This window comes from Vespa velutina, chromosome 14 (genome assembly GCF_912470025.1).
Source record: "Vespa velutina chromosome 14, iVesVel2.1, whole genome shotgun sequence".
NCBI lineage: Eukaryota > Metazoa > Arthropoda > Insecta > Hymenoptera > Vespidae > Vespa > Vespa velutina.
The window spans coordinates 4,446,947-4,466,111 of record NC_062201.1 but is presented as its reverse complement, the minus strand read 5'-3'; the positions used below and the strand labels follow the sequence as shown (position 1 = coordinate 4,466,111).

At 34.2% G+C, this 19,165-nt stretch overlaps 1 protein-coding gene across 10 annotated transcripts in view; it reads left to right on the top strand.

Annotated features, from left to right (window-relative positions):
• Positions 1 to 6,679, top strand: part of LOC124954217 (leucine-rich repeat-containing protein 24-like) — a 152,841-nt gene extending 146,162 nt beyond the window's left edge. For all 10 annotated transcript variants that reach the window (XM_047506783.1, XM_047506781.1, XM_047506782.1 and 7 more), the window contains one exon: positions 58 to 6,679. In XM_047506783.1, coding sequence (XP_047362739.1) covers positions 58 to 1,261 — 1,204 coding nt within the window. In that variant the 3' untranslated portion in view covers positions 1,262 to 6,679. The remainder of the gene's footprint in view (positions 1 to 57) is intronic.
• Positions 6,680 to 19,165: the final 12,486 nt, after the last annotated feature.

The following is a 19,165-nucleotide window of genomic DNA, read 5'->3' as shown; positions in this document are numbered from 1 at the left end:
GGTTGTTGGATCACAATGGTTCACAATCGAGTCCGTCCTCTTTCTGATCTGTTACAGATACATCTATAGGCAACGTGGCTCGACCAACATGTCGAGCACTCTGTACGTATACTCGGTGGAGGCTAACAACGACGGCGTCTATAGTTGCGTCGCAGAGAACACTGCTGGTACTACTGGCGCTAACGTCACCCTGAAGGTTCTGTTCCGTGAAAAGGTAACCGCGGAACCTCCATCGGACGATCCAGGTTCCGGTTATGTAGCAGCGATAGCTGCTGGCGCGCTAGTAGGCACTCTCTTCGTTCTTGGCTGCGTGGTCGGTAGTATTGTATTTTGCGTGAGGAAACGTCGACGCGATCGGAAGAGGAATTCCAAGGCATTGGTCTCGCAAAACAAATCGGTGATGCCTATCACGAAGGATACAACGACGAGTCTGCCAAGTTGTAGAAAGGGTAATGGCAGTTTGGTTGGTTTCGAGCATCAACAGATCGTATCTTACACTGAACGCGAAATTGGCAGAGCTGCGACCTTGGAACGAAGAGAACAACGTGGTGGTAATTTGGAAGAGTCCTATGGTAGTCCGGTATCAAAGTATCTAACAGAACCGGACTTGATAAATGAAGTTCCTGAAACCACGGACGTGACCTATGGCCAATTATACCGTCATCAGACAAACGAGAGGCACGTACTCGAATACGACTCTGGTTATCCGATACAACCACCGGACTTACGTCCATCGAATATACCGCAATTGAGTTACTTGGATCAGGATGGATATCCTTTGAACTTTGGCCTGCCAAAGATCTCGTTCAATAACGCGAGTACGCTTCCTCGATTAAGGACAAGAATGGCAGAAGGTTCGGCCGTTGCCCCACCGGCTAGATACTCGAGAGAAGCTGAGTTCTTAGCTAGATCGACGGCAGGTTATGATCCAGTTTTACCTAGGACCGATGCTAGATACACTGCCGAAGGTTATCCGTACCCTCCTCATCAACCAGTTGAACAACCAATACAGCAGCAGCTTCAACAACCCGTCATCTCGCCCGTTGTCTCGCCAGCCTCAGTTTTTCCAGAGGTTCCTTTCATACCGTCACCACCTGCTGCTTACAGAGGCGAAACCACACCACTATCACCGAGATCTTTACTCGGCAAGACTGCACGTGAAGCAGCCGCTGCTGCTGCGGCTAGGGCGGACGAACTTCAGCCACCTCATCATCCAGAAAGTCCGGACGAAGGTTACGTTGGCGATGCCATGGACGTTTGAAAATTATCACGAATTTCATCGTGCTCAATTGATCGATACAAAAAACGGTAAAGACGGTGGGATCGATTTCTATTTCATTCGGATGACCAAATCTCTCGTTCCAAATGTTCCGCTACTCTGTGCTTCCATCATCGATTTTTGTTCGTTGTTTTCTTTCAATTCCAAATGACGAGTAAAACAGTCGAAAAGGAAAATGGAAAAAGAAAAAGAAGGGAACTATGATCGATCGATCCGAAAGAATAGCCATACGAAGTATTAATAATCGTTTCTATCGTTGGACCATTTAAACTCATTTTGATCGACATCGAAATAAACGAAGATCGAGCTGTGGATTTATGTGTTCGATTTAAAGACATTTCATCCACATATCGTGTAGTAAATTTTGTGGGGGCAACATCGTGCTATTACTTCGTACACTCACAGCTCTCTATCATCCATCGTCTTTCTATATCCTTCGAAATGGGTCGACGTCGTCGTTGACATAGTCGTTCTCGGCCATCGAAATGGGCGTTAAGACGACATCGAATCGGAGGAAGCATAGAGGAAGCTCGAACAAAGGAGGAATCCCACTGTCGGTACCGGTCCTACGAAATTAATCAGCTAGGAGAGAGAATATCTGGAATTCTCGGACTACGACGACGACGACGACGACGACATGTCTCTCTCTCTCTCTCTCTCTCTCTCTCTTTCTCTTTCTCTTTCTCTCTCTTTCTTTCTCTCTCTCTCTCTCTCTGTCTCTCTCTCTCTCTCTCTCTCTTTCTCTTTCTCTCTCTCTTGTGAGATCATAATTTCTTGTCGTAGACACGTCTCTTGACGTTCGTTGCAGAATGCTTCGAATCGAATAATAATAATCGGTCGACGTAGATCTCTACGTAGATCCTCACATGGCCCCATAGATCCTCTTCGGCCCCTTTAAGGAACGGGAATCTATTCGTTAATCATTCAACGAATAATTATCGTTCGACGATCAAAAAATCAACTGTGAAACAGATTATAATAATTTCTCTGACAAATGACAGTGAAATATGTGCGACATATATATATATATATATACATACTTTCGACGAGATGATTTGAAAAACAAAGAGATAGATAGAGAGGTGATTAACGATAAGAGAAAGATCAACGACCTAACAAATAATTATCTACACGACACTGTACGTACATACGTATATACGTGAAATTCGTTCGATCGCAAAACTTTTCACCATCCTCTTCACCCTCGTCTTACCCCATCGATAACTTCACCTTTTTTAGACGTACTAAGTAAACCAATACGATTAATGGAACTTCGAGACATTTTCTGGGACGAAAAAAGAAAAAGAAAATAAAAAAAAAAAAAAAAGGAAGAAGAAGAAGAAGCAGGGATTTTGCGGATGTAGTCATTCTGCTGTAGTGATAATAATGTTAACTCGGTGTTTAAGACTGCCGGATTGAAGGTAACGTCGAATTAACAGGACGATAGATATTACTGGTGGTTACTTTAAATATCTAATGTACAGAGACTGTCGGGTATACATATAATATGTACGTGTATTATACACACATACGTATATATATATATATATATATATATATATATATATATGTATATATATATATATACATGAATGCGATGAAACTTTTGAACGGTGAAAGTAGTTATTTTTTAAAAAGGAAAGAATCATCGAGCCAATTCTACGATTTTTTCTTTAATGGACGTCTTGAAAAAATTTGTATAAAAACGTTCGACACGATCTGCGAAGGACATTCGAGAGAATAATATAATAACGCGAATTCGTGATTATGGGTACTATGCCTAATTAAAAATTGTCTTTATCCGTGTGAAATAATCGTCTCGTTAAATAATTAACTCGAATGTCCACGCAATAAATTAACGTAACGTACATTAGAAAGAAGAAGTTTAATGTATAATCGATAAGGAATCATCTCGTAACGAAGGAAACTGGAGGTGTGTTCGAGATAAAAAGAAGAAAAGAAAGGAGTGTGAGAGTGTGAGTGTGCGCATTGATTACAAGACGATATCGGACTTTATATATACATTTATGTATATATATATATATATATATATATATATATGTGTGTGTGTATATCATCGAAATAAGAAGAAAAAACACCCTGTCTACATCGAGAATCGACGTTCTATTATTTTTCGTCGGACATTAAAACCATTGAAACTTAATTTTATTCTTAAAGGACATATGCGACACACACGCACAAACACACACAAGTACACACTGACACATATACACGGTCGTTCGATTGAGATCGTTCAATACTTTGCGGTCCATAATTACTATCGACGTTCCTTCTTCGTCAATCAATCGATATTAATTTATAATCGGGTTTATTTTACTTACAAATATTGTAAGAAAAAGTAATTATTTGTGAAGAAAATATTATTCAAATTTTTGCAATTTTCAAATTAGTATAATAATTTCAAAATGAACGCGTATATAATAATTTGCTATAAGGTGTATTAGAATAAAGTGTGTTAAATTAAAGTCAACATTGGACCGCAAAGAAAAATGAAAATGTAAGCCTAACATGACTTTTATAGAAAAAAAAACAAAAAAAAAATAAGATCGAAAAATTTGTAAATTCCATTTTTGTTATAAAAGTTCGCCTAACGTATAATTTTCTTCTTCGTTAACCCATTACCAAAGTCTCACAATTCATTATAAATTCGAAGAAAAGGGAGACGAAGTTTATCTTATTGTCAGACATTGTCTCTTATCTTTGACATTTCCTCGAATATACGGAAAGTTGAGTTTGGTTTACGCATTATAGGAAAGATCGATCTACGTTCTCACGGCCGTTCTCGAGTTTAGTAAGTTTTTAAGTAAATAGACAGAACGTTATACGCGTGCACGCGCAGAAAGAGAAGTTAGAAAGAGAAAATCGGAAAGGGAGATAGAGATAGACAGAGAAAAAGAGAATATGTATATGTGTGTGAGAGAGAGAGAGAGAGAGAGAGAGAGAGAGAGAGAAATATATATATTCACGTATAGTGTCCTATAATAGACATATATACGTGAAAATCGCGCGCGTAGATTCAACTCGATAGAGACTCGAACGCGCGCGCGCGAGCGTGCGTTCTACAGGGTAATAAGAGATGGAAGTGTGTTGTGAATGTTAAGTTCCATTGCGAATGTATATGTATATTATGACGTTATAGGTGTTTGTAAACTCTGATATAAAGTGAAAGAGGACAAACGTGTAAAACGAAAATTACGACACAAAAAAAGAACATGGATTTTTATAGATACTTATAAACATTATCATTTCCTTTTTTTCTCTCTCTCTTTCTCTCTCTCTCTCTCTCTCTCTTTTGATGATATCGCCTAGATTTATATTGTTTATTTATTTATTTATTTATTTACTTAGTTTGTTAGTTCTGTTAATTATTTCGCTCGTTCACTTCTTTTTGAATTTCTTTTTTTCTTTTTTTGCCATCACGTACACGCACAAATATATGCGCTCGTATGTGCTGATCGATCTCACACATAAATAGATAAATAAAATGGGAAGGATGAATGAAAAATTGTTAAGAATTGAAATTTATTGGATTATCGACTAGAAAAGACAAAGGTAAAAAGAAAAAAAGAAAAATAAAAAAAAGAAAGAAAAATATGTTTCTAGCGAATTTTCTGGTAAATTTGTTGCGAAAATAGAACATTATTAGTCGAAAACGCTGATTCGCGTAAAATTAACTTGGCAATTAACGTGGTAAAGAACGAGTCATGGTACTTACGAATTCCTACACGCGAAATTTTTTCGCGTCCTGCGTTCCTTTTCTCTTTATATATTTTTTCTCCCTCTTTTCCTCGTACAAATGTACCCATTTACATAGATCTTTGTTTTTCTTTTACAGTATTCTCGTTGTAGATTCCAAAAGTCGCTCACTCGCACTCTCTTCTGTACATACGTACGTATGTACGTACAGTCCAGAGAAAACAAGAGAGTTCACATTTTTACGAGGACTGCCATTTTAAGTACATACGTCCAAATGATTGTACACATTAGCCCATTTCGTAAAACGTGTCCTCATGAGGAAGAGAGAGAGAGAGAGAGAGAGGGAGAGAGAGAGAGAGAGAGAGAGAGAGCGAGCGAGCTCATTTCACGGCCCATATTTTTTATCATCTCTAACAGAAAAAAAAGAAAAGAAAAAAGAAAGGAAAAAAGAGAGCATAACAGCTTTCGTATAATTCACAACACGGATCGATTGTAAAGAATTAAGAATTTAAAGAGGAAAAATGAGAAATCATGAAAATTTTCATTTCACGAGGACCATTCGTTTTGACATATCTCTATATATTATATTTCCCTATATACGTTTGACCATTTCGTTTATTTCCCTTTTCGTTAAAAATCCTCTCCCTTTCTTCAGAAAAAGGATATTTGTCCTCAAGCTTGTTCGCATCGGTCTGTTTGAAAAATTTACAAGGATCTTCCTAGAGAAAAGTAGTTGTCGCTTCCCATGGGATTTCTCATCCCTATTCTATGCAAACGAAAGAAAGGCAATATCTATTTTTACAACGATCTTCTCGTTACGTGATCGGTTTCACTCGTCTTCTAGTTTTTCTTCTATTCTTTTCTATCCTTTTTCCTTCCTATCTTTTTCCTCGTACAAGTATACTCGTTCGTGCAACTTCTTACATTCTTCTTACTTCCCTCCTTCCACTTTTCGTATTTCTTATCTCAAAATCGGTTGAAGTTACTCATCCCGTATATTCAAAGTTTTCCCACATTTTACGAATAATGAGTAACGAATGACGAGAAAAGTTTTGTTCGTGAATGAGTATTACTTTTTTTCTTCTTTCTTTTTTTCCCCCTTGGTCTCTATAGTAATTATGAACTCTATTCAAAAAATCTGTTCGAACGATCACGGTATTACTTATTTAAAATGGTTCGTAATAATTTTTCGAAAGGAGAGAAAAAAGAAGAAAGTACGAAGAAGAAGCAAACAAAATCTTATTAAGAGTAACAAAATTATTCAATAAAAAGTTTATCGGGAATTAATGTCGAAATCATTCCGTTTAGATGTGAATCTGATTTACACGGTAAAATGGATAAAATTCGATATGTTTCATGATACCTAAATAAAGCTGAAAAAAGAAAGCATAACTCACTTGATCGATTTATCATTTTCCATAGGTCGAATATCGCGTGTTGATACCAACGAGAATACGGAATCCTCGTAAAGTCCTCTACATAACTGATTGAATTGGGAATACTTTTACCTATAGATATATACATATAGACATTCTCGTTAACGATAACTTATCGTTCCCGGACTGGCCGGTATTAATTATTAGGGAGTGCGCGACGATTATATGCGCGCAAGCCACGAGAATTTAATTAATACCTGGCCAACCGAGCAAACTCACACGTACGTATATACATACATATATATATATATATATATATATATATATATAGGTACATATATGTTATATATATATATATAATATATATAATATATAATATATATATATATATATATATATATATATATATGTGTGTGTGTGTACATTCTCTTTCTCTCTCCTAGTGTCTCTCTCTTACATACGTATATATATCGAGCAGAATTTCGCTTAACAATGGCGTCGAAAGCACCTGCGAGCATCCTCGCTCGAATTCCAAGCTCTCCTTTTTCTTCCCTTCCTCAACCTTCTCACAAAATTTACGTGCCTACCCCGAAAGAATAAGGGCGTTGGTGGTAAAAGAGAAGAAGGGTTTAACTTTCCTACCTTTCTCTCTCTCTCTCTCTCTCTTTCTCTCTCCTTCATTTCTCTCTTCTTTTTTTTGGTCTATTATACCTTCCGTTTCCACCCACGTACGGCGAATTACACTTGGTCATTTGCGGTTATCCTAAAAATGTGTGTGTGTGTGTGTGTGAGTGTGAGTGTGAAAGAAAGAGAGAGAGAGAGAGGGAGAAAGATAGCGCATTCTTTTTTCTCTTAACATTCCTTCCTTCTTTCCCAGCGGAGAGACGTTAATTACAAGCAACATGGCGTTGTACTTGCTCGTTGGTAACCTAAGTATTCTGACCGCCAGTTTCATAGCCATTTTCTAAAACGCTGATGTGGCTCTTCAAAAATTTGATGAGAAGGAGGACTACTTTTTACTCATCCCTTCTCCCTCTCTTTTTATCTTTATCTGTTTCTTTTTGTTGTTTGATAGTCCAAGAGGAAAGTTATTATGAAAAGCGGTCTTTCTTTTTTTTTCTTTTTAGTACTTGTACATTTTCGAGAACTCCCTTTTCTTATTTATGGTAAATTATTAAAGGCCTTGTTCTTTTCTCTCCTATGTTAAGGTCTTGTTCTATCTATCTCCTTGGTCCATTTATCAACTCATCTATCCTTCTCTCTTTTCATCGATTTACAAAGATCGAATACGCGACGCGTTACGCGATCGACGCGAACGAGAAGAAGTGAAGGAGACGAAGGAGAAGGAGAATCAATTTATCGTTTCTCCGTTCTCGAATATATCGACGCGCGATATCTCTATTTTTCTTCGTCCCTGAAATGGATACTGCCGCTAGAGATCTTTTTCTAAGAGAGCGAGAGATCGTTCGATCGATCGATCGCGATAAAACGACAGCGAATCCTCCACACATTTCGATATTTCATCCCTTTTATTTCTTCGGTATCAAATTATTTCTTCGATACGTCGTTTATCTCTTTTTTTTTTCTTTTTCCTCTCTCTCTCTCTCTCTCTCTCTCTCTCTCTCTCTCTTACTTTTATTTTGAAATCGTCAATTTGACGATTCGATTATGCATTTATTCGAGTGAGTTCTCGACGAATTTTAAATTCACTAAGAGAGCTCCGTAATGCGAGTGTGTTTAATTATACCGAAGTGACGAACGCACGCTCGTTTTCTAATTACGTTATAAAATCATGTTTTATTCTATAGCTTTTACTCTGCATGCAATTAATATAATATTAATACGTTTTTTAATACAGAAGTCGAGCTTGTGTCAAATATTCGTCGACAAAATTTTCCTTTCTCCGTTAACTCTATATTTTATAATTTGTACTTATTAATTTTAGTATGAGAAAATATTTAATATATAATATTTTTTAAACTATTAGAGGTATTGAAAAAGAAAATGTAACTCGTATATACGTTTATCTCGAAACGAGATATAAAAGAAGCGTAGACAAAAAAAGCTCATGGACCTTTCGATTTTCGAATCGATTGCCGTTCCGATTTCTCTCTACCATGAAAATGTGCTTTTTTTCTGATCAGTCAGGATATACGCGCGCGCGTCCACGCAATGGGTACACACAAACACGCACACGCACGCACGCACGTACACGTATATTCGCACGTACATATGTAAGTACGTCGATATTTCCAACTGAATTCATATAACTCAATGCGAGCGTACGAATAAAAAAAATACACGAATACATACATAAAAGATACATACTTCACGTGCTCACACACACATACATAAACATACATATAATAACATGTACACACATTACATACGATGTTCCGTACGATCGAGCAATACGATTTGTATTACCGTGTATAACGTAATGTATTCGATTCTGCACATGTCGTACATACTTTGGATGTAGCGAAGGATTTTTCACGACTGATATGAGATTAAAGAATAAAAATAGCTTTTGTATTAAGCGCCCTTTTGTCTCTGTTCTCTAACCAGAACCCGATAACATTAAGCATAATATATTATATTATCGTATTTTAATCATTTTCTTTTTATTTATTATCGTCACGGATAGTAGCTTTCATTCAGCAAACACGTTTGAACGTATCCTTTGCTTCAACGCAAGATTGAACTCCTATCATTTGCCATTGCGATTTTATATTATTCAAACGTTACATTGCTATGTTGGTCATGCAGAAAACTTCAAAGGACTAAATGACGAAGATTACATTTTTTATTCTCTTTCGTATTATTTTTATTCTAATTAATTACTTTTTACGTACAACTTTTTCAATGTTAACAAAATAGAAAACTTATTTAATGTCATTTAATAACGATTGTAAAGGAAGCAACGAAAAGATATTAAAGATTTAAGGCTTTTATTTAGTTATTAAGATAAATTATTTTGAAACGTTCTCTATGCTACAAATATTCTATTACTATCGATTTCTTCACAGAAACAGAACTGGATTAATGTAATACATTTAGATGGTCAATGAATTTGTGTTGTGTTATTTCAGCTGAGATAAATTTTTACGCGCCTGCAACCTTGCCTTTTCAACCAAATTCCCCGTCAAACGCATCAACGAGTTTGTTTTTCTTTTTTTCGCCAACAGTTTTACGGCGCATATAAATGAAAAAAAAGAAAAATCGATACGTTCTCGTTTTAGGCTTTGAAAAATGAAATGAAAGAAGAAAAGAAAAAAAGGAAAAAAGGAAAAGTGAAACACCAAATCAGATTTTTGCATTAGTCTATGCGAACTTTAATCATTCTATAAAGTTTCGCGGCCGGTCGTGAACTTTGAAAGTTTTGCGTGAAAAAATTTACTGACTTTGTCGCAACCAGAGAGACTTCCCTCTTGTCGGGCAACGTATTTTCGAAGTTTTCATTTTTTTTTTTTTTTTTCTTTTTTTCTTTCTTTCTTCGGCTTTTTCTCTCGAAGATGGATCAAAGTAGGTTATTAGGTGAAAAGATAATAAAGATAAAAGAAACAATAGAATTTTACTTATTGTTTAATAAAATAATAAATTCATTTGTACGTTTCGTATCGGCTTTCGTGATTGCCTATGATAACGCATTTCTATTCCAACATTTAATCGTAATCAAAATTACGAGAAAAAACAAAACGAGCTTGGTCATTTCCAACTCGGATCGTCGTTATCTCGATGGTCTTACATTAGAGTTTTTTTTCCAGGTTTCAAATCGCGAGAATAACGGCGCCATTCTCGATCGTTAATGGCCGATGTACGTGGCCGTATCCGGATAAGAACAGGCGAACTTTGGCCACGATATACGTTGAGAAGATGCGCCTTTTTATATTCTCTTCGCAGTATACCTATCTACCTATCAGCCATCGCTTGGGAATATCGCTTGGGAATATCGGTCGAACGAAGCTCCACAAAGTGACTTCTTCTTTCTACTTTTTCCTTCTCTCTCTCTCTCTCTCTCTCTCTCTCTCTCTCTCTCTATTTTCTTCCTCTTTTCTTTCCGTTTTACATCCGGCTGCGTTTCGTTCCGTCTTGCCTTTTGCTGTATCCTACTCTGACGACTCTTTCTTACATATATAGACACACACACACACACACACACACACACACACACATATACACATATGTATCTACTCACTTTCTCAAACCGATTCGTGCAACATTTTACGATTCGGCGTAGCGTGGAACCATAAAGAAACTTTTCGGATTGAACACTCTTCCGTTTTCTGCTATGTACGTCCACGATCTGCCTCTGACTCTCTTTCCGTTTCCGTCTCTTTCTCTCTCACTAACTCTCAACACCCACCGCCACCAACATCGCCCAGCAACTCTTCCGATTCCTACATCGCTCGACCCTCCGGCTCTCTTCTTTTTCTATCTGGCCACGGCTTTTGAGAGACGCCCGTTATCGGCCGTATACTACCGGCCCCATTTCAACAGGAGATATCGACTTTTTCCCCTTTTAAGCTCTTTGTCGGACTCTCCTATGTGCATTGTAAAACTTCACCCTCACCAAAGGCTCCCTCATCGTTTTCTGGTCCGACGTGCGTTCGATTAATGTCCACGATTTTATTTCTTTCCTTTCTTTCTTTCTATTTTTATCAATATCTTTTCCATACTTTTTTATTACTTCATTTAAACACATCGATACGTATCATTTATTTATTAGATCAATTAATAATTATGAATATTGTCTGATTTAATTTCTCGGAATTATAAGATTTATTTCTACTATTAATGATGCATACATATATATATATGCAGTTATACGACCGAACTGACTACTCTTCTATATAGAAAAAGATTTTCTTATAATTTTTTATTTATTATAATCGATGCATAAAACTTCACCGAGATACTTAATATTATTTATAAGTCTAAGCTTTTTCTACTTTTTAAATATACTGAAGAAGACTCTAAAAATGGTGGGAGTAAGTTTTACCAGGTAAACTCTTCAATTATTCCTTTTAATTATATTCCCCAGCATCGCATCGTTATTTCCTAGCATGTTCCTTTTATCCCTCGGCGTCTTCACGGAAAGTCCCCATTCGTAGTTGAGTTTTCTTTTTTTCTTTTTTGCTTCCTTCTTACTTTTCTTTTTTTTTCTTTTTCTTTCTTAGTCTCTCTCTCTCTCTCTCTCTCTCTCTCTCTCTCTCTCTCTTTTTCTCTCTCTTATTTCTTCGAACTACTCCTCCATTTATTTCATAACGCGCATGAATTTTACGTAGCCTGCGGCGTTTCAGAAGCGCACTCGACCACCGCGAGCTATGTTTCCCGTCTTAATGAATGAAACATTCTGAAACTAAATGAAAAGATTCCATGACCGTAAACGGTTTTAAACTTGCGATGCCGCGGGGAAAGAGTGCAAATGGTAGAAAAGAATTTTCGTTCTGGCTTTTATTTCTACGAGGAACGTCATATAGGCATATCAAATATTATTCTGCTTAAAATTTTTATATATAAATATGAATTTATATAAATATATGAGAATAAAATTGATTCATTCGTATTTAAAAATATTCTTTGATATGCGAATACAATAGGATTAATAATAATAAATAATGTTTTTGAGATGACAATATAAAGAGAATAAAATGATAATACTTTTCATTAGATTTTTGCATATAAAGTGAAACTATTTTATATCATTATTTATATTGTTTTTTATATTATTGTAAGTAAAATTAGATCGTTATAATTATTAATAACGTGAAGCGATTTAGACGCGAAAATTTTTATTTTTAAAAGGGAATCTGAAATATACGAGATCGATTCTATTTTATCGATGATATTTGTATATATAGATAAAAAGAGGGCGTTTTCCCCTTTAAAATGGTGGTTTTTTCATGTCTCTACGACTTTCCGTTGCGGAGATATAATCGTTTGAATTTCGTCATTCATAATTCCATTCCCTCCCGTAGAGGCTACTACTACTAATCGTAGTAGTAGTACTACGCGTAGTAATGCGTAAAAATACTACGTAAAAATATTTACGTTTACGAGCTTGCGTAATTCCAAGAATTTATGTAGGTCAGTGGGCCAAAGATTTTATTAATGAAATTATGTAGGTCAGTGGGTCAATGTAAATATAATGTATAAAGATTGATATATCTCTGGAACTAATAATCGTAAAGACTTCAAACCAAGGCCATTTTGAAAGGTATTTTTTTATTTATTTTTTTATCATATTGTTAATAATTATTAACAATTTGTTATAAACAATTTTTTATAAACAATGTCAGAAAAAAATTTTTTTTTAATAAGATGTTTCAAAGAGTTTCACAGTTTGGTTTATTTTCTTATTATACTGATAATAATTAGTTAACAATTTGTTATAAACAATTTGTTATAAACAATTTTGACAAAAAATTTTTTTCGAAATAACTTTTTCCGATGAAATTGTTTTTACTTCTTTATCGTATTAATAATTGATTAATTTGTTATAAATAATTTGTTATAAACAATTTGTTATAAACAATTTTGACAAAAAATTTTTTTCAGAATAACTTTTTCCAATGAAATTGTTTTTACTTTTTTATCGTATTAATAATTGATTAATTTGTTACAAATAATTTGTAATAAACAATTTGTTATAAACAATTTTGACAAAAAATTTTTTACTAATTAACTATTTAAGAGAATATTGTGTCTTTATTTTCTTACCATACCTATGATAATTGAACAATATGTTATGAACAATTTTTATAAACAATTTTTATGCGAAATTTTGTATAATCTATCATCTCTAATTACTTAGCAATTATTTAAACAATTTGTTATAAATAATTTCTTATAACGAATTAATATTTCTAGAGCATTCTTCCAGGTTTTTTTCAAATTTCTTTTATTAGTTACACTTGGAAAAAAGTTCTAAAATACTTCAGGAAAGAATATTGTCCTGTAAAACGTAGTATTATCGTTCCATCGGCTATATTCTTTTCTCTATTATTTCCTTTCTTCTTTTTTCTAAATTTTTAATCTAAAATGTTATTCTTTTGAATCGTGATAATTAGGTTAAAAATTTCCAAATGAAATAGGAAATTTAATGCTTACGAATCAGACTAAGGCTATTTTGCTCGTACCAAGTAGAACGAGAAAAACAATCAATGAGGCGACGAAGAGATAGAAAAATAAGTTCTTTTTATTTCTCGAAGAAAAAGGATAAAATTTTTGTCGTTGCAAGTAAGTATCAAATGATATCTTCTTGACGATCGTATGACGTTTCTCAACTGACATTCGATTATGTCGGGTGAAAGAATTTCCATCTGTTGTTTCGATGAAATTGAAAGAAAAGATGCATCGTAAGAAGGAAAAGTGAACGTAAAGTTTTATATCGATCGTTCATGCCCAATGGAGTCGAAGGAATAGATCTTTTTATATGAACTATACGGTGTGTCTTATTTCATTCAATCAGTTGAAATATATAACTAAGTATTTAATTATATTCATTTATTTTAATTATCATTGGAAAGAAAAAGATATTGAAAAAGATATTAGAATCCAAATGTTATCTTTAAATACATAAATTTATATAAAACACCCTATATATTATCTGCAGTTTCTGCCCATGGCAAAAAGAGATCGTAAAGATCTTTCATGGATGGTCGAAAGTAGATCAGAGAAATCCTGGAATAAGAAATATATGTATCTATACATCGAAAACGTGTACATCGACAAAGTGAGTTCCATTGGAAACGATTCGAAGAAACGGTATCTACGAACTGGTACGATATAACTCTGTCGACGAATAAGAAAGTACTATGGTGGAGATTGCGGAATAGGATTTTACGTAGAGAAGGAATTTTCTTCTCTTTGGAGGGATCGCTTTAGTTCGATTGCTTTCACGAGCTTTACCTTCAATACATCCCACCTATTTACGAGCTTTATGTTATTCGAATGGTCGAACAAAGTGCTCGCGACAGGAGGGTCGCGAGTAATATCATAGATCTCCGAAGAACCTATGACCATAACGAACTCTTTCGATTTTTATAGTTCACTTTTTGGAAAGAATACGTGTCCTTATGCTCCAGTTCATTTTCAAGAAATAAAAGTATAATGTCACGACATATATATATATATATATAAATTAATTTGAAAATAATTGTGTTCTCTTTAAAGAATTATTATTTCAACAGCACATTTTTATATACTCCATTAACGAACTCATTAATAATTTCATAATTATGTAACATTACTACAAAATGTTTTGTCATATTAGAAAACGAACCTTTCGAGTAACATGCATTAATGAAATAAACGATTCACATGCCATAAAAAGATCTTTAACCTATTTCAAGCGAAAAATGGAAAGAAACTTTATCTTTACAGTGATAGTTTTACCGCATAAGTTGTACATTGAAACAAGTCGAGTAAAAGTAAGAGAAAATCTCGTAAGCGGCTTTTTACGAGATAGTTCGTTCGGGGATGTAAAAACACTACTTATAGAGTGGTAACCGAAACAAGCAAATTCCTAGCGTATGCGGAGAGTTCGACCTCTGATACGTTGGAAGATTGAAAACGTTACTGTCCTACCAAAGTTCGTGCACAAAGGATTAAATAACCCGATGCTACCGAGAGCCCGAGGGAAAGCTTTGAGATCGGACGAATCAGGAAACCCGAAAAGGATTAGAAAGCCTCGAGTGAAATATTCAGTTTTACGATGCAACCTCCTGTCTTTTTCAGAGACTCGGAAGACTTTGCTCTACGTTTGTATGAGTGCATATATATATATATATATATGTGTGTGTGTGTGTGTGTGTATACGTATGTATATATGTATGTATATACATACCTTTCAGTTTCCTTTTCTATCATAAATAATATTGTCGACATCCTGTAAAGCCCAAAGGAAACACAAAAATCTTTTTACTTTTCTATCCACGCGAAGATCATAGGAGATAAATCGAGAAAATCTTTTAAATCTTTTTCTATTTTTTATTTCCTATCATTTCTTTTTATTCTTTTAATTTCCTCTTGCAAAAGAGCAAAAGTATAATTTTAAGATTTTCTTCTTTTCAATGTGTAAGGTGTTATTTATTACGAGCGAATCCTTGAAATATGTGTAAGAGACAGAGAACGACAGTGGGTGGGACTCTTTCATTGACTTTACGATGCGGGTTCTCGGAAATTACTACGAACGATAGAAGTAGACTACTCCAGTTGGACGAAGAATAAGGAAAGAAAATGGTCAAGAGAACGTTGTGGGATGTTGAAGGAAAGAAACGCGATTCGATACGTTCGCTTGGCTACGGGTACTTTCTTAAATTAGTTACAAAGCCTTTCTATTACTGTTTCTTTCTCTCTCTCTCTCTCTCTCTTTTTTCTCTTTCTCTGTTTCTCTATCTCCCTACAAGAAAGGACACTCGGTGACGTTTTTCGAATGGAAAGAATATGTCTCTTTCTATTTTGATTATCTTCGGAAAGGGGGAAATATCTCATCATTTTTTTTCTACCAGTAAAAGTTGCTTCTTTATAATTCGTAACAACCGTACTACCGTGTATTTTAATCAAGCAACTTATCTCATCTACTGAATAACTTAGTTACCATTGTAAAATTTTCTTTATCAACATTTTAAGAAGAAATAGTATGTATAATACTTCATAGAAAAAGAAAAGGAAAAAAGTAGAAAGGAATGAACGTTATATTTTACGAGGAAACTATACGATTGTTTCTTAAATGCATTTTCTGCAAAGAAAAAAAAAAACTATTTCGAACTTTTATATACGAGTTGGTACCTTCTATGAAAGAACGTAAAATGCAAAACTTAGAAAAGATATTTTATCGACGAAACATAAATATTTCCTAGTAGGTAATATACACATGAACTATATCTATCTTATATTATATATATATATATATATCTTATATATTTTATACAGAAAGTAAAATTATGTTCTTTGTATTAATTGAATTCCGAAAGAAATGATCGTAAAAATTTTTTAAAATATCGAATAAATTACGTCAGGTTTGCAGCTGAATAAATAACGTTATAGTTAATCAAAGATATAATAAGTTTGAGATTGAAAAACAAGATATGTAGATCTTTCGTTTATTGCTCATACACTTGAAAGTGTACTAAAAGGTAGAGAGTAAAGGGAGAGTAAAGAGAGAGAGAGAGAGAGAGAGAAAGAAAGAAAAAATAATTCAATTCGAACAGAATTCGATATAGCAGTTCTTTGAATTTAAATGAATAATCTCCATAGATTTCTAGCCTCAATTTATGCAAATTCGTTTCAATCGTGTAAATATTCGCGAAGTTTGACATGTGGGTGCTCTGGACGAATAGATCCTAACTTCCCTATGATATAATTGAACAGTAGCAAGCTTTAAAATAACAACTGTAGTTATATACGATAGATACGAGAAAAAAAAAAAAGAGAAAATGAGGCAATGAGAAAGAAAGAAAAAAGATAGATAAGTGCGGAATTACTCAATGAAAAATATTGAACGAGATAATACGAAATACAAAAGCTTTCGAAATCGTATGAGAGATTTCGACGTTATACGCGAATAATATCCAACCAGGAATTAACATGAATAAATGTATGTACGCTCTCCTGCATTAGCCAGTTTAACAACTATTTCTCGATATTGAAAATAAGAAAAAAAAAAAAAAAAAACAAAAAAAAGAAAACCAAACAAAACAACAAAATTGAAAAAATAAAAAGAAAGTAGCAATAGTTTATTATTATAATCCTTTAAAACGAAATATCGTTTAAAGATATTAAAAGGAGTTCGAATAAATATTTTCTGAAATATTTGTTGAAGAATTTTATCGATGAACTTATTAATTGTTTTACCACGTTCAATGTTAACTCAATAAAAAGTTAAAATTTTAATAACTTTTAAAATAAATCTTTGGCGCTGTATTATAAGTAATAAAAGTAAAAGATAAGTATAGTAGTGAAAATTTATCCTCGATCATCGTCGTGGGAAACTACAAGAGGAACTGTTTAAAATCCGACGCGGTAACATGAAGCGTGTCACTTTACCACGAACAATCCGTACATGCGTGAGCTCTTGTCCAAAGTGGAATTAGGATAACCTTTCTCTTTCTCTCTCTCTGTCTCTCTCTCTCTCTCTCTCTCTCTCTCTCTCTCTTTCTCTATTCCTCTCTCTGTACGAAAAGTGGATTCACGGGTGGATCGACGCTTTGAGCCACCCATGGACGGAACATTGTTTTAGGATTAGCCTTACGGTCACATGATCGTTCAAGCAAAATCTCTCTCTTTCTCTCTTACTATCTGATCTATCCCTTTTCAACATTAACTTACATTCTTCGAACCGTAACTTACCGAATCTTTGTCCTTAACATTTTCATGAGATTTTCTCGACTCAATGACCCTATACATTCGTATGAAAGCACAAAGTTAAATTCTATGACATACCATAATTCAACATAATTCTTCCATTTATAAAATGATTTCTTTACACTTTGTTAACGTTTAAGTTATGAATGGTACGTGGCCTTTGTTTTGGCTTATACTTTTGTTCACGTAAATTATTGTTCTCAATTAATTATTTAATTGTAATCATTTTCGATACAATGATATATGTTTTGTTATTTTATATTAATAGTTTAACAAGTTTATACAAAATTATGAGAAATTTCTACAATCCGTGAGTAATGTCATTCGATATTTGAGTTGGATAACCACAAAATAGTATGTTTGCTGGCTGACCATATTCCAAAATTACTATTGGCACTATACAAGAAGAAGAAAGTAGTTATCGTTAGTTGCAACTTCGTCGAATAGCTTTTCAACAAAACTCGAATCAACTCAGCGATCGTTTGAACTAACAGAATTCAATCCGTACGACCATTACGATGCCATTAAATCACAAAGTTGCAAAATTTACCTCCTGTAGTCATATTTTATATAACGACAAATAAAATAATAAAATGTCTAACGAAATATTGTTATACCCGTCATTTCATTTCTTTTATATATTTCGACGTATAAATACAATCAAGAAAAATCCCATCGGAATTATCGGTTGAAACTTCATGATATCTTATCGAGGAAATGGAAAACGTGCTTGTGAAGCACGAAAATGAATCTTCTTCCACGATCATACTCGAATTTTCAATCAGGATATTCCAATCTCACTATCGATATAGAAATATAACTTTCAATTTGACTGAGATATTAAGTTGTACAAAATATTGGCATCAAGAGAATAGCATTGTACACAGTAAATTTTTATATTTAAAATATTTCACCCGTTAGCAAAGTAGTATCTAAACTGTGAAACTACCGTAGGTATACTTTAAGGATTTTGTTCAACAGCTCAACGGACAATGATGAGGAAGAACAGCCTTGGCTAAGGAAAGAGTTTCTTTCTGTACCAAGCAAAATCCCACGGGTTTCTTTATCTCTATTTTCTCTCGGCATGCGAAGGCGAGCACTTTGCAAACACTTTACAAAAATCTCAGTTCTGCTACGTTCTGTCTTCTTCTACATCAACACAACCAATGTCTTCTTCTTCTGTTCTCTCTCTCTCTCTCTCTCTCTCTCTCTCTCCCCCTTTCTCTCACCATCTTTGTCGATTGACGTTTCTTTTTCCTTTTCTCTTTGTCTGTATAATCATCTCTCTTTTCACAGTTGTCCGTTTTCTCGCTTCCTCCTTTTACTTTTCTTTTGTAAGAAGTATTTTAATATACCGGCAGATCTTAATTGCAGAATCTTCTTTTAACAGGGCAACAATTTATTAAACTCAAAATTCTTTTAA